At 33.3% G+C, this 22,351-nt stretch overlaps 1 protein-coding gene across 2 annotated transcripts in view; it reads left to right on the top strand.

Annotated features, from left to right (window-relative positions):
* Positions 1 to 21,916, top strand: part of LOC126777258 (transmembrane protein 165) — a 35,476-nt gene extending 13,560 nt beyond the window's left edge. Inside the window, exons 1-4 of one of the 2 annotated variants that reach the window (XM_050500263.1) lie at positions 421 to 765; positions 13,004 to 13,357; positions 15,172 to 15,445; positions 19,274 to 21,916. In XM_050500263.1, the coding sequence (XP_050356220.1) occupies positions 661 to 765; positions 13,004 to 13,357; positions 15,172 to 15,445; positions 19,274 to 19,344 (804 nt within the window). In that variant the 5' untranslated portion in view covers positions 421 to 660 and the 3' untranslated portion in view covers positions 19,345 to 21,916. Of the gene's footprint in view, positions 1 to 420; positions 766 to 13,003; positions 13,358 to 15,171; positions 15,446 to 19,273 lie in introns of those variants that run through there. The other variant, XM_050500262.1, reaches the window with a different exon arrangement.
* Positions 21,917 to 22,351: the final 435 nt, after the last annotated feature.

Raw genomic sequence — 22,351 nt, forward strand, 5'->3', positions numbered from 1 at the left:
ATAAAATCGGTAGGTGGTCTTGCAAATGGGCTACCTGATGGTAAGTGGTAGTAATAATAGGATTCTAATATTCACAAGCTGATCTTCAAGCGGGCGAAGACGCAGGCACAGATAGATAGTTCTAAACACGATGACTAGACACAATGACATCTGCTGTACTGTTTCATTGTGCGATAATATTTTTTACGCTTTACGTAACCACGATTCTATTAATAGTTTAAACTGACCTAAGCAAATAAATAGGTATATTAGGTACAAACTCCTTACTTAAAATTCAACGCCTAAGCTGGTTAGTATTTCGAAACGATCTAGGCCCTGCGTTTTAAATCGTAGCCTTCGATAAACTAACTGACTATTAAATTATTCGTTTTAGTTTTCCTCGAAAACTATATAACATCGTAGTACGTTCGCGTATTTTCATGTGACTGGACGCGTACTATCGTCGCTGCATAACTGGCGCGTCAAATGATATAACGAAATCTTATATTATCAGATTGTCTTAAGATATCCTTTATCAATAACAAATGAATACAACGATGGCGACGATTCGAACGGTTGTCAGTGTTCCGTTTGGCGCGAATGAAAGTGACGTTTATGTTTTTTAATATATTTTTTTCTTTTTTGTTATATAAAAACGTGTAGTGGCCAGTGTTTTGAAGAATGAATTTTACGGATATAACAACGGATTTTCCGTTGACTACAACTATTACACCTGAAGTGGAATCTTCGGATGTAAGGACATGGCTAATGAATATAGTTATACAGGTACTTTTCTTTTATATTTGTTTCAATTATTAACTACTAGTTTTCGCCTGCGGCTTCGTTCGCGTGTTGGTTTGTCGTAGGTGTTAGGAAAAGTAGCGTCTATCTAGAGGTTCTCGCTCGACACCAAATTACATCAAAATTTGTTTAATGAATTAGCCGTGAAGGCGTAACAGACATACAAATTTATGTTATGAGTTACTTTCGCAATTATAATATTAAGTATAGATACACAGTTATAATTGATACTTATAATGTTCTCGTTTGTGTTCTCATTACTGTATGTATGTCGTTGTGATAAAGATGATAAATTTTAGCATTTAATAAGAGGTACTAAAATTTTTATCTAAATTAAATACTAGTATTTTAAAAACACACTTTTTGTTTATAAAGATTTTGTATTATTTGAACGATTATCATGTACTATACCGATCAGGATAATATTATTAAAATTGACCCATCAACGCCTTAAAAATAAAACTTGGATAATGATATCAATCTTGGAAAATCTTGTCGATATGCGACTTTGAATATAAGTGTATTAGTGTCAAAATAGCATATCAACCTTTAACGAGAATCGAAAGAAATTTTATCCTCAAGTTTAAGACTCAACCAGAATGAATTATTTATTTTTCTTATATATTAGTAGCGAGGATTTTACTCTTCGTACATCGTCAATGCTCCACCGACCTTGGGAACTAGGATGTTACGTCCCAACTGTTTACCTTACCATATTCATTTCATTTGACAGCATTAGAGACTACATCGGTCAATGTATTATACGAAATAAAAATTATCAAATTAATATTAAATTCAATGGAATAAATTTTAATGCAATAATGTGTAAAAATTTGACTTTGCGTCATTGTCACCATTTGTGCTCACGATATGCGAGACGAGAAATATTTTTCCAAACATACATTCATATATTCTCTTAATAAATACTGTATTAAACTCTGGACAATTTATATTGTTATGGGTGCCACACACAATTGGATGAAATTTGGATGGATAATAACTTCAAAAGAAAAAATGTATATTAATTTCTAGCTGTTCATTACGGTTTCGCCATTGTCGGGTATATTTGTCGAACTGAAAACGAACAGCATATATAACATAATGATACTATTAGTTTAATGCTTATAGAGTTAATATGTAGTCCTAAATTACTCATAATAAAAAATAAATATACAAATGTTATCTTTTTATATAAATAAATAAATATTAACCTATATTACTTACTGCTGCTAAATGATGTTTAGAATCGAGTTATTCCAAACAAACAGAAATTGTATCTATATATAACTAATACAAGTAAAAAAAGAGATAGAAAACTCTATTGGCAGCAACACGTCATATTGAAGACAAATGATAACAAAATAATAAAAATAACACAATAAAATAAAACAGTCGAAAATTGTAATTTGACTACGAAATTATCAATTCTTTTTCCTCGCGGGTAAAACTCGTTTACGCGTTTCCTCCATATGAAGTAGGGGGCATATGGGACTCGCCGGCGTCGCGCGTCGGAATACCAACGGTACCCTCTCCGTCTCTTCGTCACAGAATTGCTTGCCGATACTACCGTGTCGGCCCGACAAACAATTATCAACTTACAACAACTTAACATATAAGAGGTAAATGTAAAACGTACAAAAAAAAAAAGAAAACGTAATAAAAAAAAGTAAGTGCATTTGTTATCAAAAACTCAGTACTTTTAGTTGCCGATTCATTTTAGCAGAATCAACATTCAGAGCCGGTGGTCGCTTTAAATTGATTTTGTAATATGTACGAGCTTTTTTAAGAGCTTGTTTGAATGATATAGATTTTTTATTTCATGATTTCAATCAGCTTAGATAAATTATTATTATTATTACAAAGAAACGTTCTTTGTCCTATTGTTTCATTGTTGACATTTCGATGTGTGATTAGATTATTCATTTACTTTGTGGTATATATAGTTAAAATGGTTTATTTTACCGCTAAACGTGAATTCCTTGTGTTGTTGCGTTTCACTTTGAAGGTTGAGCCGGTGATACTATAGAAACAAGGTTAATAACGCCAAAGATCCCTGATAACGTATTTGATGTCCGGTATATATGTTTAACAATGATTCGTTTTGCCTACGAACATTAACAAACTACGAACAATTGGACCCGTTTCATCGAAATGCAGTAGGATTGAGGTTTCATTTTCGTTCATTTCGCTCTTTCGGTCAAAGTGAAGTTATTTAAAAAATAAAACAAAATGTGACATATGACGTCATAAGGAAAACAATCCATCGATGTTGGATATTGGCATGTGCATAGAAATGAATATTCACTCAAGTCAAGAACGTTGTTCTTCAGAGTCTATATGTCTGTCTATATACCTTTACATCATGTAACAGGGTTACTGTCAATATAAAATAGTTTTCCTTTTTTTTTAATTTAAATTTTTATTTGGAATTTCTTTGAATTGCAACATTCCTTCACAATAAGAATACGAAGAGTATTGTGAAGGTAGAACAGTAATGTCTAGGAGCTGTAATTAAAAACGTTGGTAGAAACACCTTTTATAAGCCACGAAGACTTTAACGGCACGTTAATCGGTCAATCGTCAACTCAAAAACGGTCGGTTACTGAAGCCGAATAACGCTGTGTAATTAAAGGAACCGGGCATGAATTTTATATACTAGCTGCTACGCAAGGTTTTACTTTTTAACGTTATTGGTTCGGTGACATGGGTCGTAACTTGTTATTATATAATCTTTTTCAGTCAATGAACTCAGGTAAAAATATTTTTTTAAATCGGACTGTCAGTTCCTGAGACTAGACCATTCAAACAGACGAACAAAAAAACGAATATATATATATTTTTCGTATTTAAAATATAAAAAGTTAAAGTGGCAACATATAATGGTAATCATTGACGCAAGTATCTACGTCAGGAAGTCCAAGTCTATTTTGGTGATGCTAAAATTATGATGTATTTTGGCAAATGATACGATTATATTCTGGCGTTTATGCGGTTTAACGAGCGAAAAATTATCGTTTTCTGTGGGAAAAATTAGTTATTTTATATCTAAATGTAAAATAGTTCCAATTAGGACAATTGGGCGACCTGATAGTATGTGGTCACCGCTGCCTATATGCACAGTAAATATTAAAATTTCTTTCCATCGCAAATGCGTCACCGACCTTTCGGTAAATTAGGAGTTATGTCCCTTGTGTCTGTAATAACACTGGCTTCAAATATCAACACAAAAATATAGGTAGCTAGCTAGGTATGTTTAGCGGTATTAAGCGATTAGTGGTTGGTAATTATCCAGGATTGCACAAAGCCCTACCACGAAGTATCTATAAAGCTTTGGCCATGATGATTCATAGCCATATTTATTTTAAAGTGTATCTAAATTAAACAGATGAGAAAATGATTACCTTGTAAGTTGATATAAGAAGCTATGTCATGACACAACCTTATCTTATATGTAGGTTACTGCTATTTAAATTAATGATTTTTCTTTTTTTTTCGTCAATTAGAGCGGCAACTTTTATTTGCATGTTAAGTAAGCCTGTAAGTGGTACTTTGTAACACTATTTTTAAATACGCATTAAGAAAATTTATTTCTTAGTATATAACGCTGGCTTCCTAATAAATAAATAATAACTGCTTCGTGCTGTTTAAACCGCGATAAATGCTATTGCTCCGTTTCTGTGGATCGTAGCGTGATGTTACATACTATATAACCTTGTTCAATAAATGGACAATACCTGCATTTTTTTACATAAGGATATATATATAATGGTCAGATTCTGTCCAGTGTTCCAGGTCGATGATCTCGTTTAACTAGACCGTTACATAATACTTATGTATCCTCATTACACAAGTCTGGCTTGACAATTTATATGTAAAACGACCATTGGTTCCGAATACTTATCGTATCGAAAAGAAATGACAAGAAACTCAACTGCTGTTACTATAATCTAAATCAAAATACTTTATTCAACAACAAAATCAGAAACATTTCACTTGAACGTTCCACGGAATCGTTGGCTCAAATTCAGCCTTGAATATTTTCACTCGTTGCACTCGAATAATTTTCACCTGTGTGACAATCTAAATGTCACAGTGAAATACCTATACCTTAATAATTAAAATTCAACTTCGTTTATCAGTTTTACAGCCAGATATAAAAATTAAATTAAAAAATAAAAACATTTGTTTAGCATTTACGTGCCTAAGATGTGTGTGCTTTTGCTGATAAAATGTATGACTCGCACTCAAAAACTACATTTCATAAATGTTTAATAAACATTCAATTATAATCGATTGTCTCTAACTGTCATTAGTAATTTGACATTAGAAGACAAAACATTGTGTAACCATAGAAAATGTGGTCTAATGTCAAAATCTCAGTACCGATCTTTTGTTTTTTGTTAGCGCTTGAAAAAGGCACTTACGCGTTTCCTCCACATGACGTGTGGTGAGAGATGTAGACAATGGCACCGAGTGTGTCAGAATACCCACTAAAACCAAGCGGTACCTACTCCGTCTATTCGGGGGGCGTCACGGGATCTCTTGCACATTGATGCCCCGACAATTGCACATTGTTGTCCCGCCTATGCGGGGCAACCGTCGGGGCATTACCTAGGGATTCCGGATACAGGAAGCTAAACTACGACGAAGCCAAAAAGAGGCTTATCCTTTTATCTGTTTCGGAGCATCTTCTAAACTACATATAATTTGACGTGATCGCCCACAATTTATAAGCTACGTAACGTCACACTAAATTCAACAAATCTACCGGCTTGTTAAATAATTTAATAAGGCAATATAAAAATGAAAAGATTAACAGCTGGGTGACTGGCGAAACGTCCCATAAATTAAGGACGACGATGATGAGACGGATGACGTCACCGTTGTAAGTTTCTTCAATCGCATTTTCATTGAATTCTAAGGCGATACTATAATACGCCGACATTTGATTTGAAGGGTTACTAAATTAAAAATAACGTTAATAACATTAATAACGTCATAAGTTTCTTAGAACTATTGTCACCACTCTGCCCTACTGTGGGTTGATCGGTGGATATATTGGTATTTAACTTAAATTAATCGGACAAGTGCAGTTTTTTCTTACATGATTTCCTTTATTTGTCATTGTAAGATTAATTAAAAATTCAAATTAAGAATAAGGAAGACAGTATAAATCGCATTATAATTAGTTGATAAAATTTTAGGTTGGTTCACGTATAATCTTCTTCTGTTAGGAATCTACATGTCGAACCGGTTGGCCTTACAATTAAGATTTTATCTAGTACATTGACGGTTCAAAAGTGCTTCCACGCTTACTTGAACAAAGTGTATTTAAAAAAAACTCCAATCCAAAAGTTTTTTTTTAATATATTCATTAACAAAGTCAGTGAACTTTAAATAACATGTTGCATTTAGCAGCACTGGTTCTGCACGTTGAAACGAGCACAGAACATCCGGATGTCCTTGTTATGTATAATCGCTAGCGTTACTGGTTAGCGCATATAACGAAACCGCAAAATGCTCGTTCCTTTAATGATATACAAACTATCTTCAATTGTCGTAACTTTATATGAATGAAAATAAAAATCTGATTTACATTATCGGGCTAATTTATGATAATACAAGTCGACCGGTGACCTTTATATGCTTTTTTTAAAAGAAATCACAATGTTAAAAAAATTGTATTTATAAATCACAAATTGACAGTTGTCGTCATTCGTTCTCTATTTTTTTTTTACATTTTGATTCAAGTATTTTCTGACTATAATATCTTTATATTTTTTTTGTTTATTTTTTTTACGTGACACTTTTTGATATTTTAATAGTTATTCTGAGAATAACTGCCGTTCTTGAGTTATAAATGGTTACATCATTTATTTTGTTTTATTTATATAGATATCTGTGGTAGAAATTTGTATAGCCTTGTTGTTCTAGTGGGTAGTTTAAAAGGTCCCAGGCCCAAGGTCTTGGTTCATATACCGGGTCAATGAAAAAAATTATTGGGTTTTTCAGTAGAGAAATTCCCAGAAAAAAATAGAGATTGCACTCGAATTTGCGCATACACTTATGCGCTATAATATGGTTAGCCTCTATTGAGAATGGCTGCCGTGGCTGACATTGGTCAGCAAGACAAAATAACATCACAAAGTTAAAGAGTGTGTATGGTTAAACAATAATCTCAGGAATACCACTGATGCGAAATAATAATTCAAGTTAAATGCGCATTTATAAAGGTCGGTAATAGCTTTATTTACCTTCGTACTACGACCCTGAGGAGCCACGGATGACGTTTACGGAGGGCGTTTATGGTTATTGCTCTAGTTACCATAAACGTAAACCAACTTGACAAACTGAAGAGAAGTACTCGAATCATATGAAACAGGGATGTACGGTTAACGATTCGTTAAATATACGAGCCGAGCGAATCATGTTTGCCATCGTTCGTTAACATAAGATAATGACGTTTACTTTTTTTTATAAATTATGTGGATACAACAACTAGCACTATTTAACGGAGCATTATAATTTTGACAGATCGTTTTGATTGAATTTATTTGTCAGTAAATAGTAGTTCGTACTGGTTAAAACTAGTTTCAACAAAATTGATTCAGAACTAGTTTGGTAACGCGTAATCCCAAAATTAATCCAATTTAAAAAAGCGATTTTATGATATGTAATTACTAATAAAGATAATTACTAATAGAATTAAGCATAATTTGTTTACAATATATATTGAAGCGTAAGTTAATCTAAGAATGCTTTAATATAAGTACGGCTTTACTTATGAATGTGGTTGAGGAGAAAATAAATACTATAAAATTACATCGGAACCGATATGCAACAACTCAAACGATGAAGGTATCTGGCTTATGAGGGGACCGGGTTATATTGGGATTCTTACACACTAAAGCCGCTGTGACCATCCGTGGATCAGAGAAGCAACGGGATCGTTTCGAAATAACACATCTGAGGAACTCCTTAACTTAATCAGGAGATAAAAAACGCCACCTAAACTAGATTGTCTATTAGTAACAAAAAAAAAAAACTTTATTTTCATACATTGATTTACATTAGACATTACATTATCGATATTTACCTCACAATATGCCTTTAATTAGCATGCAATATAATAGAATTCTTAATATAATTTTAGCTAAATAATTTTTATATATAATATTTAAATTACAAAAGGAAATATGTTATAAGAATTATATATATATATATATTTATATATATATATATATAGAAACTAATATCAGTATAATGAATATGCATATCGTTTCATCATCCTGCTAATGTGTAACAGAATTTCTTTCGTAACGTATATTGATGAATAGTTAAAATTGAGATATCGCTTATACTTTTACTGGTGGTGGGGCTTTGTACAAGCTCGTCTGGGTAGGTACCAACCACTCATCAGATATTCTATCGCAAAACAGCAATATTTGATATTGTTGTGTTCCGGTTTGAAGGGTGTGAGTGAGCTAGTGTAATTACAGGCACAAGGGACATAAAATTCTTAGTTCCCAAGGTTGGTGGCGCATTGGCTATGTAAGCGATGGTTGACATTTCTTACAATGCCAATGTCTAAGGGCGTTTGGTGACCACTTACCATCAGGTGGCCCATATGCTCGTCCGCTTTCCTATTCTATAAAAAAAGGATATAATAACATGAATTATTATTTGCAATGTGATCGAGAAGCAATATAATTAATATTTTACATCACTTTCATTCATACAGCTGCTTATCCTTACCAATATTGTAAATGCGAACGTGAGTTTGTTTATTCATTTGTTCATTACGCTTTCACGTTTTAAGTACTACTAGAAACTCACCGCAGAAAATGGCCGTGAAATGTCAGAAAGTGATATATAATATGCGATATTGACCGTTATAATTATAAAATTTCTAGTATACACGCATCAAAATAGTATATCGCCATAAATCGGTTGTACATATTTCACGGGTAAGCAATGCTTTGAGTTCTAACGGAATAGGATTTTTTTCAAATTAGTTTTATTATTTTACATATTCACACAAGAACAAAAGTCGTTAGCTTGATGCAGGTCTGTGTAGAACACGGTAGTATTTGCAAGCGATCCCGTGGCTTCCCCTGAAAATATGGTGTGGGTACTGCTGGTTTATAGTGGGTATTCCGGCGCCTTCAGCGTCGGCGAGTCCCACATACCCATGTGAGGAAACGCGTAAATGCGTCATTCCAGCGAAAAAAAAGGGAAATACACATTTACAATTATTTATTCTACCGCCTCTGAGCTCTTTTGGTTCGACCGATCGATTGTTAGTAAGGATATAGTGTACATGTGTTTTGCACCCAATTATGTACTATATCAGCACTGTTGCAACTTGCTGCTGCTCACCAAAATTCAGTCAAATATATCCTGGGACATTTTTCACACACGCCCATTTGATCCCAAATTAAGCTTGTACAAAGCTTGTGCTATGAACCAGACAACTGATATACTACATACACTACTTTTCTTTTGTAAATACATAATTATATAGAAAATCAAAGGGTCAATGTTATTATTAATCGAAACCTTTTATACCGTCCAGCTTTTACTCAGTAATAAGTGATATCGTTGTGTATAAAAAATGTTTACTCATCGTATCAGGAGTGACACGTGTCTATCAGATTTTGTTGTTTTTCATTATCGCTACGTGCCTTGTTAACAAAGTCATCCATAAAGATAAATATATTATGAAATTTAGATATGTAAACGTCGCTACCAAACAATGTTGTATTCACTATCTATGTACATAAAAGAACTGCCTCGTTGGTCTAGTGGCTTGATGGAAGGCCGCAGACCCGGAGGTCCTGGGTTCAATTCCCAGGTCGGGCCAATAAAAGGTTATTGGGTTTTTCTGTCAGAAAATTCTCAGTAGCAACGCGGAGTCTGGAAGTTGGAAGTGTGTTCACTCCCTTGCCTCGGAAAGCACGTAATGCCGTTGGTCCTGTGCCTGAACTCTTTCCGGTCGTGTCGGATTGCCGGGACGGCAATCGGATTATGAGAGTTAGGGAATACAGAGTGCACTTATGTTTGCGCACACACTTCTGCACTATAATATCTCCTACGTAGTTGACTAATCTCTAGCCAACTACGCAGGAGATAAATGGAATGGTAAAGCGCTAGTTTAAATATAACAATAATAAAAAAGTAATGATTTTATTGTCTCGTGGATCCTGTTGCATCGGTTCGCATCCCGGTCGGGTCGATGAACCTTTTCTTTGTCATTAACACTACCGACTTTGTAACTCCTGGCTGTATGGTGAAGGTGATGAAGTAAGGTTAAAGTTAAGACAGAAGGTCCTGCGCCTGATCTAGCTCCGGTCGTGTGAAGTTGCCGTACTATAGGAATATGCCAATTATTGAAGAGATATTACCACATGTATGTATGTTATATATGTACAATTATATTCTCTTGGTAGTTGGCGACTCTGAACTGTCCTGCCTTAAAACATGAATATTTTGAAAAATATGGTATTAGATTAATTTTATAGATTTTGATTCCAAACGGTTTAAATTAATGGGTTTATACGATTTATTTTGGTATATTTTAGTGTATTTGCATTATGATATTGAAATGCGGGCATTTGTGAATGACCTCCGTGTTTTTATTGCCTGATTACGTTAATCTGTATTGCGTGACTAAAAAACATTATGTTTTAATGTCAATGTTAGAATAAATTAGACACAGTTGAAACCAATGAGAAGTATAAAAAAGCACTGAAAATACTAATTTATTTATAATTCTATGTAACGCCTAAACAAAGATCCACGACTTTACAATCGGACCAATTCTAAGCGCGATACTTATGTCCGAGCCGAGGTGTACTGGGCTTAAACCAGAGCAAGCATGTCACGTTTTCATGTGATCAACTTGCGTCTGTAATTCATTACGTTCTCGGCACTGAAGGAATATGTCGTGTATATATTAAACCTCATTGGAGTAGTACGATGGATTTAATTTCAAACCTTTTCCATGGGAGAGGAAGAGGCCTTTGCTTAAATGACTTTTTTTTTGTCTTTTTTTCGGTTTTTTTAAAAAAAACCTATATTGATAACCGCTCTTTTGACAATATTATTATCGTTTATTTTATTTGCTGGAAAAATTATGATGACAAAGTGATATTTAAATCAAAGTATATAATTGTGATATATAGCTCTATTTAATTTTAAACAGTATTAGTCAACAATCATGATTAAATTTTTTAAATAATAAAATCGATCGAAACATGCCTATAAAATAAAATTAAAAAGTCATTCAATACCTATCCGCTTTAAGCCATTCATGTAGTTTTTAAATGAACTACATTGTAATTTCGTCAAATATCCTCGTAATCCGGTATTACCATTACATATAATAAAGTAAATTGTAAATATATATCTGCAAACATTTCAATATCGATTTTGATTCATCCTGGATGCGTGAATTTCATCAGTGCAACGTGGGTCCGTGAAATTGATTCAAAGTCCCCTGTGTATGTGTTGACATTGGTTCATCCGTTCAACTGGAATACAGTACGAAGTAAAATGTAACATTAAATATTAACCTCAGATCGCACCTTGTAACGTCATCGTTAGATAAGCGATACTGTATCTCACAGTTATGCATTATTCCTTTATTAATAACACCTTATTGTGTTACATAAGCAGCAATTACCTTCGATATTAAACAGCTTATGTAATACCTCGAGGCTTGCAAATATGTACTTTTAATGTATATTAATGCACGTGTAAGGGCACGTGCTAGGTAGGTACTCAGTGCCCATTGGCTGTTGCCATGACAACGCGTATGCAAATTCCATGATGATCAGTTGAGTATTTAGGACGGTGAAAGCGTAAGAAGAATTATTTGTTTGTTACGCTGAACTGTCGTTTGCTAAACTGACATTCGCATTTATAATATTAGTTGGGTATTAGTATTTAATGTTTTACAAATAAAATGTTCTCTATGGTCGTTTTTCTTAAGGTTGTGCCGAATTTGATTCAGCGAAACCAATGAACGTTTTGCGTTTGTTTTTGCAATATGTTTTTTGTTTTCGTTTTAAGGAAATAATCTGCAATAACATTGCAATATTTCATGCCTATTTCCTGACAACATCCGCCCATCATTAAAGAATTGCCACATTATGTAAATATAATTATATATTATATAACTGGTTTTGTCATTTGACGGCCGTTCTATCAAACTGAAATGAACCTATACTAACAACTATAGTCTAACTTAGTTATAAGCAAATACTTGATGGTAGGGCTTTATGCAAGCACATCTGAGAAGTTACCACACACTCATCACGTTTCTATCGACAAACAGCTATGCTTATAAGTGTTCCGGAGCCAATGTAACTACAGACACAAGGGACATAACATCTTAGTTTCCATTCAAGCATCATCACGGCTCATTTATGATGTAAAGTATGGTGAAAGTATGGTGGTGGTAGTGGTGACCTCTCACCACCAGGTGGCCCACATACCGATCTGCCTACCTTTATAATAGAAAAATACAATACCCACTTTCATACATATGAAATAGATTAATGATTGAAAAACAGAGTGAATACGTATACTTTACAGTATCTACCATACAAGTATAAAGATAAACAAACCTTTGTCTGATAAAAAAAAATTGTAAAGCATCGCTCCTTTCTTTTATTTTATAAATTTTGAATGTTATCTTAAATGACACGATCGGTCATCTTTGCGGTTGATGATACAAAAGTTACGTCTCCACAAAATTTCCAACTTTTGTGTTGGTTATTAAATTGTCAATAAAAATGTTATAATGTTGTGTAATTGCAAATGGTTGCTCATATAGTGATCGTCAACTATTTACTGTATACCCCGATAACTGTATATACCAACAAGCGATATATAAAAAAATGCTTTTTGAAAAATCGGGAATGTTTGCAGTAATTTAAATTCGCTTAATTTAAAGTTAAGATGTGATGTCTCTCAGGTCTGTAACGTTGATTCAGATCAAAATCATTCGAGAACCTTTGGATATGGAAATAAATATATTATAAGACACGTACAAGTACATATATCCTTCAATCGTAATAGATCAGTTTCCTGGACTATGATTTTATTTAGAAGTCTTTGCCCACCGGTGGGGCATGGCATATTTGTTTACGTTGTCAATTTAAATCGCGCTTAAGCTTTGTAGACAATTGAAATAAACTTTATTCTTTTCTCTTTTCAGCGAGCTGCTGTCCAAGGCAGCTTCTGGCAGGGCTTCCTAGCGTCTATTTCCGTTGTAATAGTGTCAGAATTAGGAGATAAGACATTTTTCATCGCAGCCATAATGGCGATGAAACATCCCAGGGTCATAGTCTTTGCTGGAGCGATATCCGCATTAGTTTTTATGACCGTTCTGTCAGCTGCCTTCGGGTGGGTGGCTACGGTGATACCGAGGGTGTACACGCATTATATCAGCGCTGCCCTGTTCGCGATATTCGGTCTTAAAATGCTCAGGGATGGTTGGAAGATGGACCCGAACGAGGGCCAGGAGGAGTTGGAGGAGGTTCAGAGTGAGTTGAAGAGGAGGGAGGATCAGGTAATTATATGTGCTAATGTTATCATCCAATCCGTTCAGTTTTGCTTTTAGTTAAAAAACTAAAGTAATAAGTAATATGAAAAGTAGAAATAAAATGGGATTTTCTATCTTTGTCTGAAAGTTAATATGATCTTATACAATGTCAAGACTTAATCTTGATTCGAATCATATCCTACTGAAGTTGATAATGATCGTAAATTCTCAGATAGAATGTTTATTTTTATCTTATCGAAAACTCTTTACTGTCTACGCGAGGACTTCATTGCAAAATATGTCACGGAGACTCTTGAAAATAATCTCACTTGATAGCGCAGAGATAATTTTTCTTTATTTTAAGCAAACGCGATAAATAGTGATAGTGTTTAATTACATACAATGCAAATGTTGAATTCCTTTATCAGTGTCATCTTTATTATCTCTTATAATTACTTTGATTAAAATATCATAAATCAATTTAGTCAAAAGTATAAGAACATTATTTTCGTTGATATGTAGTGGTTATGTAATTCCTTCTATGATTCATGATTTAAAAATTAAATTCGAAAATGGATTTCTAATTTTAAAGGTGGTATCAAGTTGTCTAACATTAAACAGGGCTCTCCCAAAGAAGGATCGAGATCGCCCGAAGAGGGCTCCACGTCTGAACGGTCCCAAAGTCCGGGTACTTCTCGTACCCCTGAAGTCGAGGCCACTGTGACGCCCGAGGAGCCCCAAGCGGGCCCCTCGACCCAATCCGAACCGTTGAGGGTGATCTTACGTCATTATGCCTGGCAGTACGAATGACACATTAGTTTTTTTTTTCTTTTAGCTTAGCTTTTTAGGTTGCGTTATGCACTGATCACATCACAGCCTTTGAAAATCAGCTTATGTAATTCTAATTACTTGCAAAGGAATTCAGCATTTGATATCATGTTTATAAATATTTGATGTATGCAAAAATTTGACCAAAAAAACGTAATTAAGACATACTTGTAAAAATAACAAACTTTGAGGGAATTTTTCCGAATACATTTATAAATTTTTTGGTCGAATTAAATGTTGCTTAAGATGTATTGCGTAATTATATCATTTTTCAGAGTTTTGTTTATTTTTATCATACTATATTAAAAATAATTAGTTTATATTTATTGGTATCGTCATTTTATCGGATTGTATTAGTTCACGTAAATATACGAGTATGTAGACGGCGTAATTGTATTTCACGATAGTTACAATTTTTTTTAATTTTGTTATAACTTATAAACGCTGTTTAGCGGATGTTTATTTAATAACAGATTTCTTCTTAATAATAGATTATTTTCTCTATTTCCGTGATCAGTAATTTAAAAAGTAAATAATCACCTAAACAATATTTATAAGTAAAGTCGTTTTTGGTTAATTTCAAACTAGCTTCGTTTGTTTGAAGGATAGCATGTACATTTGATATAGTTAACGCATCATGTTCGTTATTGTTACATTTTTAAATTCTCGTACGCATCAACTTCCTACGTCAGTTTATTTTTTTATTTCACCAGACATACATAAATAGATTTTCTTACGATGTATCTTGAGAGCTACTGTATTATTTCATTTGAATGTTTCTGTTCATCATTTATATTTTCTCAAGACGCTTTTTTTTCTTTTATATTCAAAGCTATATACAGCATGTTTCGATATATGTATTATGAATATAAGTTCATATGGATCGTTATATATGTATGTTTCACCAATGAGAATGCACTCCTATATTTATATACACCGTCATAAGATATTTGTCTGTACTGTCGTCATCATCATTAGATTTGTTATAAATGAAATTGTTTTATAAATTCCAGGAGGAAAAAGAGGAAACTCTTGACATGTTGGAACAGGGTCAAGCAGAGACCCGTCGGCGGAAGCGTAATGCAATGCTTAAAGTGTTGCTGCAAGCTGCTTCGTTGACGTTCTTAGCGGAATGGGGCGATAGGTCCCAGCTGGCGACGGTCGTGCTCGCGACGAGGGAGAACGCAGTCGGTGTCGTTGTGGGCGGCTCGCTGGGACACGCCCTTTGCACAGGGCTGGCTGTGATCGGTGGCAGAATGGTTGCGCAAAAGATATCTGTTAGGACTGGTGAGTTTTCTTTCTTTCTAAGACTTTAAGATGAATTTGCATAACTCTAACTCTAATGCGGAATTAGGTTAATTTTTTTTTATTGAGATAGTCCGATAATACTTTAAGATAATAATCGCGGTTTTAGCAGATAGATAGTTTTAGCTTTGTATGTTACACACTCAACGAACACACTCGTTTTATTAGTGAACTTCGTGCTGAGCGAAGTTCGTTCAGGTTTTCGGAGATTTTCTTTGTTTTCCATTAAATGTATTCCTACTGTCAAACAATATACGAAATGCAATAAGCAATATATATTTACAATTCTCTAGAAACAGAGGGCAATTCTGTTTATCCATTTATGTCTTCTACCTGTCTGTGATATCAACGACTAATATATCCGCTAATATATATCGAGTGAAGCCAGTTTTTTTTAATAGTGGTTAGGTAGAATGGCTTATGGTCCATTGGAGATGGTAAATAGTCACCACTGGCTTATTTTTTTATTTTATTTTATAGGAAACCAACACAATGTTTTTACATGTCTGCCCAGAAAATAACAATTCCAAAAAATGACACTTATTAACACTATACTTCGCTATAGGCTAACTCATCATGCAATTTCACATTTTCAACTTCGCTCACTCCAACTTAACATTTTTAAAGATATCGCATAAGCAAAACAACACGTATACAAATAAATTAAGGAAGAATAAAGAAAATATATATGTAATAAATAACAAAAATAAAAAAATTAGACTAACTTATTGTGATGAAAAATTTATACACAAAAACGCAAAAAATAAATAAAAAAGAGTTAATTATTGAACCATTCGTGGCAGTTGGCAGTGGTACTTTGACATTTAAATTTAAATATGCAATCCGTCATAGTATTCTTTTATTTTAAATTTATATGCTTCCATGCTATCACCAAACAAATGTAAATCTGCCTCTTTGTAAACATTATTATACGTTTTAGGGGCCCTGTTTAAAGGCGCTGTTATGCCTATATTTGTTCATGAAAACCGACATTTAAAAGTCGGTATGTTCACGAATCTTGAACTCGTGTCTCGGTATAACTAATTTTATTTCACTGAGAAGATCGGGGGAGTCTATTCTGTCTGATATGATTTTATGTAGAAAACACAAATCCATCACATCTCTGCGGCTTATAAGTGTACTCATGTTGTAATGTTTTAACATGTCAGGGTGTTTTTTGAAATAATTTTTATTCTTGTCCTTATAAGACAAAAAATTTAAAAACTTTTTCTGTACTCTTTCCAACCCGTCCTTATGAATTTGACAAAACGGATTCCATGCAACAGAGCAGTATTCTAACTTACTTCTTACGACTGAATTATACAAAGTAACCATTGAGTTTGATTTCTTAATTTTATTTTGTGTTTCTTTTGATAAACCCTAGCGCAATTAAGTACTTATAATGTGATCAATATGCGGGATAAAATTCATTTTTAAATCAATTTTATTTGGTTTACTTTCTTTAGATTGCAATTATTTATGTTATAATCATAATTAATTTCTGATATTTTAAGCTTGAACATAAAAAAAAACATAGAAGACAATAAAAATGTTATCCTGAAATTTCGGTTGTGATGTTGCCTGCAAATAAAAATATGCAAGCTCATCATAAATAAAAACATACAACATAGGCAAAGACAACAAAGATTTTTATCTATACATACAATGTATATATTACACACTATGTTCATACTATGATTTGTGTAAATGCATTATTAAATAAACAACAAAGTATATATATATATATATATATTAATTGAATTAGTTTTTGTTATGTTTTAGTAATAAATGTTATTCATACATATAATATATCACTTTACTGTCTTAAAAACATTAAGTTATAAATAACTAAAGAATGAGTTCATCCTTTTATTACACGTGCAGTAAAATTTAATCCGATGTAAACAGCCATTGTTTTATATGAGTTGAGTGTTGCAAGTGTAATTAATGTAAATATTATTTTACTGTCGAGACAAATGAGAAACTTTCGACCTTCAGTTTTAAAACATACATTGGATTTTGTTGTATATAAATATGTTACATATCTCCTTATATATGAAATTGGCGTTTTGTACGGGAGGAATATAAAGTCAATTTTTCTTTTGTAAAATATATTTAATTAATCATTGTATGCACCGTTGTTATCTATGCACTTTTGCCATCTCGTAGGTAGTTCATTGATCCCTTTACTATAAAAACCATGGGGGCAAGAATCAATAAACTCTTTGAAGGCGGTTTGGACTGCCGCATCGGAGTTGATTTTTTTTCCTTGTAAAGATGTTGTCTAAATTCTTCTTGCGTTGTCGTGAAGCAGCAGTGGCCTAGAGCGATTGACCAATCTCGGTTGTTTAGCAGCTAGTTCTTCCTTCTTGGTTTGCAGTTGCTGACAATAGATATCTGTCGTAATCGTTTGGCCAGATTTTAGAAAGCTATAGTGAACGACATCGGCGTTAGTCCACCAAACACTCATAAGTAACTTTTTCTGAGTCAATTTCGTTTAGGGCAGGATTTGGCTGGGTCTCCAGGGTTCAGCCATTGCGACGAGCGCTTCCGATTATCGTACAGTATCCACTTTTCATCTAAAATCCCTTCATTATTGTGTCGGTTGAGCAAAGTAACACAGCAGTCGACGCGGGTTTGCAAGTTCGATTCACTCAATTCATGAGTGAATCGAACGTACCCATCGTTCAAGTTGTTTACTTACCCGATTTGCTTTAAGTGGATTAATACAGTTTTATCACTTACCCCGAAGCCTGCAGCTATCTCTGAAGTGCTTTGTGATGGATCCGCTTCCACAATAGCCTTTAATTCTTCATTTTCTACTTTGGTCTCCCGCCGTCCACGGGGTTGGTTCTGAAGTTCGAAATTTCCAGATCGAAAACGTTGAAACCAAAAACGTACCGTGATTTCTTTTGCGACACCAGCGCCGTACACACCATTAAGCCTTCGAGCTGTTTCTGCAGCACTGGTGCCACGGTAGAACTCGTACTCGTAAATATACCGATATTTCATGTTTTCCATTGTGCGGTAATAAGCGACGCCAAAAAAAAAATAATGAGGAAAAAACAAACGAATGACTGTTTTCAAAACTCAAATGTACCAGCAAAATGAATTTATAAATTTGAATTTGGAATTCTTAACCAAAGAGGAGATATTTCAGATCAAAGTGGTCAGTACGACAAAACGCTAATTTCATATGTAAGGACCTAATATATTATTGCGGAATTAGGTCGAACTCAACTGTCATAGTATTAACTGTTATCTGGTATTATTTTAAGTCATGTAGATTTTGAATATGTTGGCAATCAGCCTTGTTAAAATTTCTTGCCGGATTTGAGGATTTTCTTCTCTTGTTTTTAGTTTTTTAATTATTATTTTTAACTAGTAATGTTTTTATAATTATTTATAATATCAGCTGTTACTTAGTTATATAAGACGGATGTTGTGGTTTCCTATAGTTAAGGAATCGCTTAGACACATAACCATTGTAATGTATAATGTAAGTCTGTGATGTGTATTCCTTGCTAGAGATCATAATAAAATAAAAAAAGCTAGTTAAATATGTAATTTTGGTTTTAGTCCGAATCGTCATTGGTCATGGCAACTGAAAACGTCATAACCGACCAATCAGCGTTTAGATTAAAGCTTACCTAGTTAATTCGTCCCAGAAAAAAAAATATATTTATTTATTTCACTTTTGGTAACTTACAATGAGCTACATTAACTTAAAGCGAGCAGTTTTGAAATTACAGACAGACACTTCAATTTTATTTATTTCTATATTAATATATCAATTGTTTATCTTTTCAGTTACCATAATCGGTGGTGTTGTGTTCCTGTTCTTCGCGGTGAGTGCGTTAGTGATCGGACCGGGGGAATGAGCTCAGTCCATAAAAATGTAGACAATTTTAAATGATAAGCGACGTATGTATTTAGTTTAACGTTATAATTTTAAGTTAATCTCATTAAGGGGTAATAATTTTTAGATCGATATAATTTTGCAAACGCTTCGCCGATGTGCATTTAAAAATCGAATCGTTAATTGTTTTTTTTTTTTTTTACCAATATGCCTTTGATATGAGAGATATTGGAATGAACTTATTGTTTTATTTTTAATGTAGCTTAACAATAATGTTGTTAATTATTTTCGAGTTTTTGTTTTTATCTTCGTGGTTTTCGTAAATGATTCATATACGAGCGATCGCTGCAATAATCCTGAATGTATATATTCAACCTCTTCCTTCTTGGTTAATGCAATAATAATTTTATTATAATAACAAGGAACGGTTTTTGGGAAAATAGTTCGATTAGGATCTTAACTTCTGTACTGTAAAGCGATTGTTATTAAAACATATTTTTGTTTTTTTTTTTTTTATGAAATTGGTATACAGGCAAAGGTCTGAATGATAGTGATGTTCTGAGTGTTGAGCATTCCTTAAACTATCAACCATCAAATCATTAGATTTCAACCGCGGCTAGGATAAACATTGAGTTGGTGGGGGCCTTGCTAAAGGGATGTTCACACGTTGCAGGACAAAATAGACTGTCGCGAAATATAAGTTATATGATGAAGCCCGGCGGCATTTCTCAAAGGAAACTAGGCAATTCTGCGGGATATATTATAGTGCACAAGTGTAAATGTATAAGTACACTCTTTTCACTCTCATAATCCGGACGGGAATTCCGACACCAACACTCATATAATCAAATGACGTTTATAATAATGGTACTTCACAATCACATTCTCACAAGTGTGACATTCGCTTTACACATGATTTCAGTCGTGTATCTATGAGTTTTTCGTTTACGGATCGTTGTTCCCGCAGATGTGATCTTGCCTTAATTTTAATTTTTTTTTATTTGTTTCCTGAATTGATTGAAATTTGAAATTCGATATTACTAAACAACATGACTTACGCACTTACGTTCTCTAGCGGATGATTAATTAGACAATGCTGTGTCTTCTTCTTACGAATGTTAAATCAATAATGTCAGAAAGGGACGAATTAGTATTTAACTAAACAGACGCTAAGCAACGTTTATAAGTAAGGCCGTTACTTTCTTAATATACAGAGTTCAATAAACTTAAGATTTTGACAGTGTTAAAAATATTCGCTTATATTAAGGTTTTTTTTTTTAATTAAAAGGTAAATTGTTTTGTATAACTTAATCATCAAAGGCCATCGAAATACGTACTTCGGACTAGAAAAAGTATTAAAATATTTCAATTGCAATCGACTACGAACGAAATTTTATGTTATTAAGACGAAAAAATAAAATATTATTTTTGAGATTACGTAGCTCCATATATTTTTAAGTGTTATAAATAAAATGCATCGTTACTATATATCTAATATCAACAGCCCGTTTGTACGTCTGGAAATGAAATAATTTGACATCCGTTTCTCGACCCGATCGTAAGCTAATCAATCAGTTTAATGATTGTCTATGATTGAGTCCTTTAAATATCGTGTTTATGACCTTGAAAGTTGAAATCGTTCTCAAGGAACAGCTCCAGATTTCTTTAAACGGATACGCTGAGACTGAAGATTCGCCAATTCGATTCGTCAGCTGAAGATAAAACGTTCAGAAAGTACTAATGAGATTTTAAGATAAACAAAAAACCGAACACACCTGCTTATAATTATGTGTAATATATTTAATTTAATTATTGCAGGCTCTGTGTTGCCAATGTTTGCATTGTTTTTTTTTTAATTTTAGTCTTCGTATATTTTTTTTTAAACAGATTATGCAATAAATAAAACAATGTATATATTCCACATACAAAATTGTGATATAAAATAAAACTATAATATGTATTTATAGTCTGTGATATGATCATTCAATATAGTAGATATAGTGACCCGTCCCGACTTTGTAGTGATGTGTTAAAATTGAATTAATTGACCTCGTCGGTAGTGAATGCTATGAGATACTATAAAGCTCAAAACTCGATATAGAACTTTCTAGTAAAATGCTCGTATCATCCTCAAATAAAACCTGCTGTTCGTTAAAACGCGGTAACAGTTCTTAAATGTCCCACAGCTGGGCAAAAGTATCTCCTTTATTAAAGAGGTATAAAACCATGTGCCCACTTTTCATCCGACACATGCAGGTTTCTTCGCGATTGGTCGTTCCGGTGTTTCATTTGAAATGTAGAATTACTCTACTTTCAAGCAAGTCGGGTTATTAATATTAAATGATCATAGTAATTGTTGATAGTATCAGTTTTTGAAGTAAAACTTCTTTAGGCGAGATTTTAGTGTACGTGTAACGTTTGAGTGAAACGTTTCCGACGCATAAAGAAGTTTTGCTTCTGTCACGTGTTATGTTAATGTAAGTACAAAATTTAATGGTAAAAAATCCCATTAAATAATGCTTAGCGCTAAATGTTGAAATGTATAAAGTATTATTTTTTATGTAAAGACGATTAATAAAAATATGTCGGAAATAGTTTTTTGTGTTTTTATTATTCGGTGGCATTTAAAATTAAATTCTTACCCTTTGAACACAACGAATAATAAGCCGTAACATTCGAATTCGGTATTGAATTTTATTAAAATTCTTAGTGTTGCCATATTAAAATAAAACAGTATGTACAGAAAATTGTAATTTATTATAGATGTATTTGTTCTTTGATCTTTTTAACGAATCGTTATATAAGATTTATTTATAAGTGTATACATATAATAAAAATATAAATGATCGCTGTCTATACATGGAAGATATAAAGGAACAGTGTGTAAATGTCTCAGTGCTGGGCTAAAGCTTCCGGTCCTTTAGGAACGGCTTAACTGATTTGGGTGCGGTTTGGCACTAATGTACAATACATTCAGGCAGACTTCATTTAAAATGTAGAGTTCGTTTTATTTCAATCGGTTTATAGAT

This window comes from Nymphalis io, chromosome 22, assembly GCF_905147045.1.
Source record: "Nymphalis io chromosome 22, ilAglIoxx1.1, whole genome shotgun sequence".
NCBI lineage: Eukaryota > Metazoa > Arthropoda > Insecta > Lepidoptera > Nymphalidae > Nymphalis > Nymphalis io.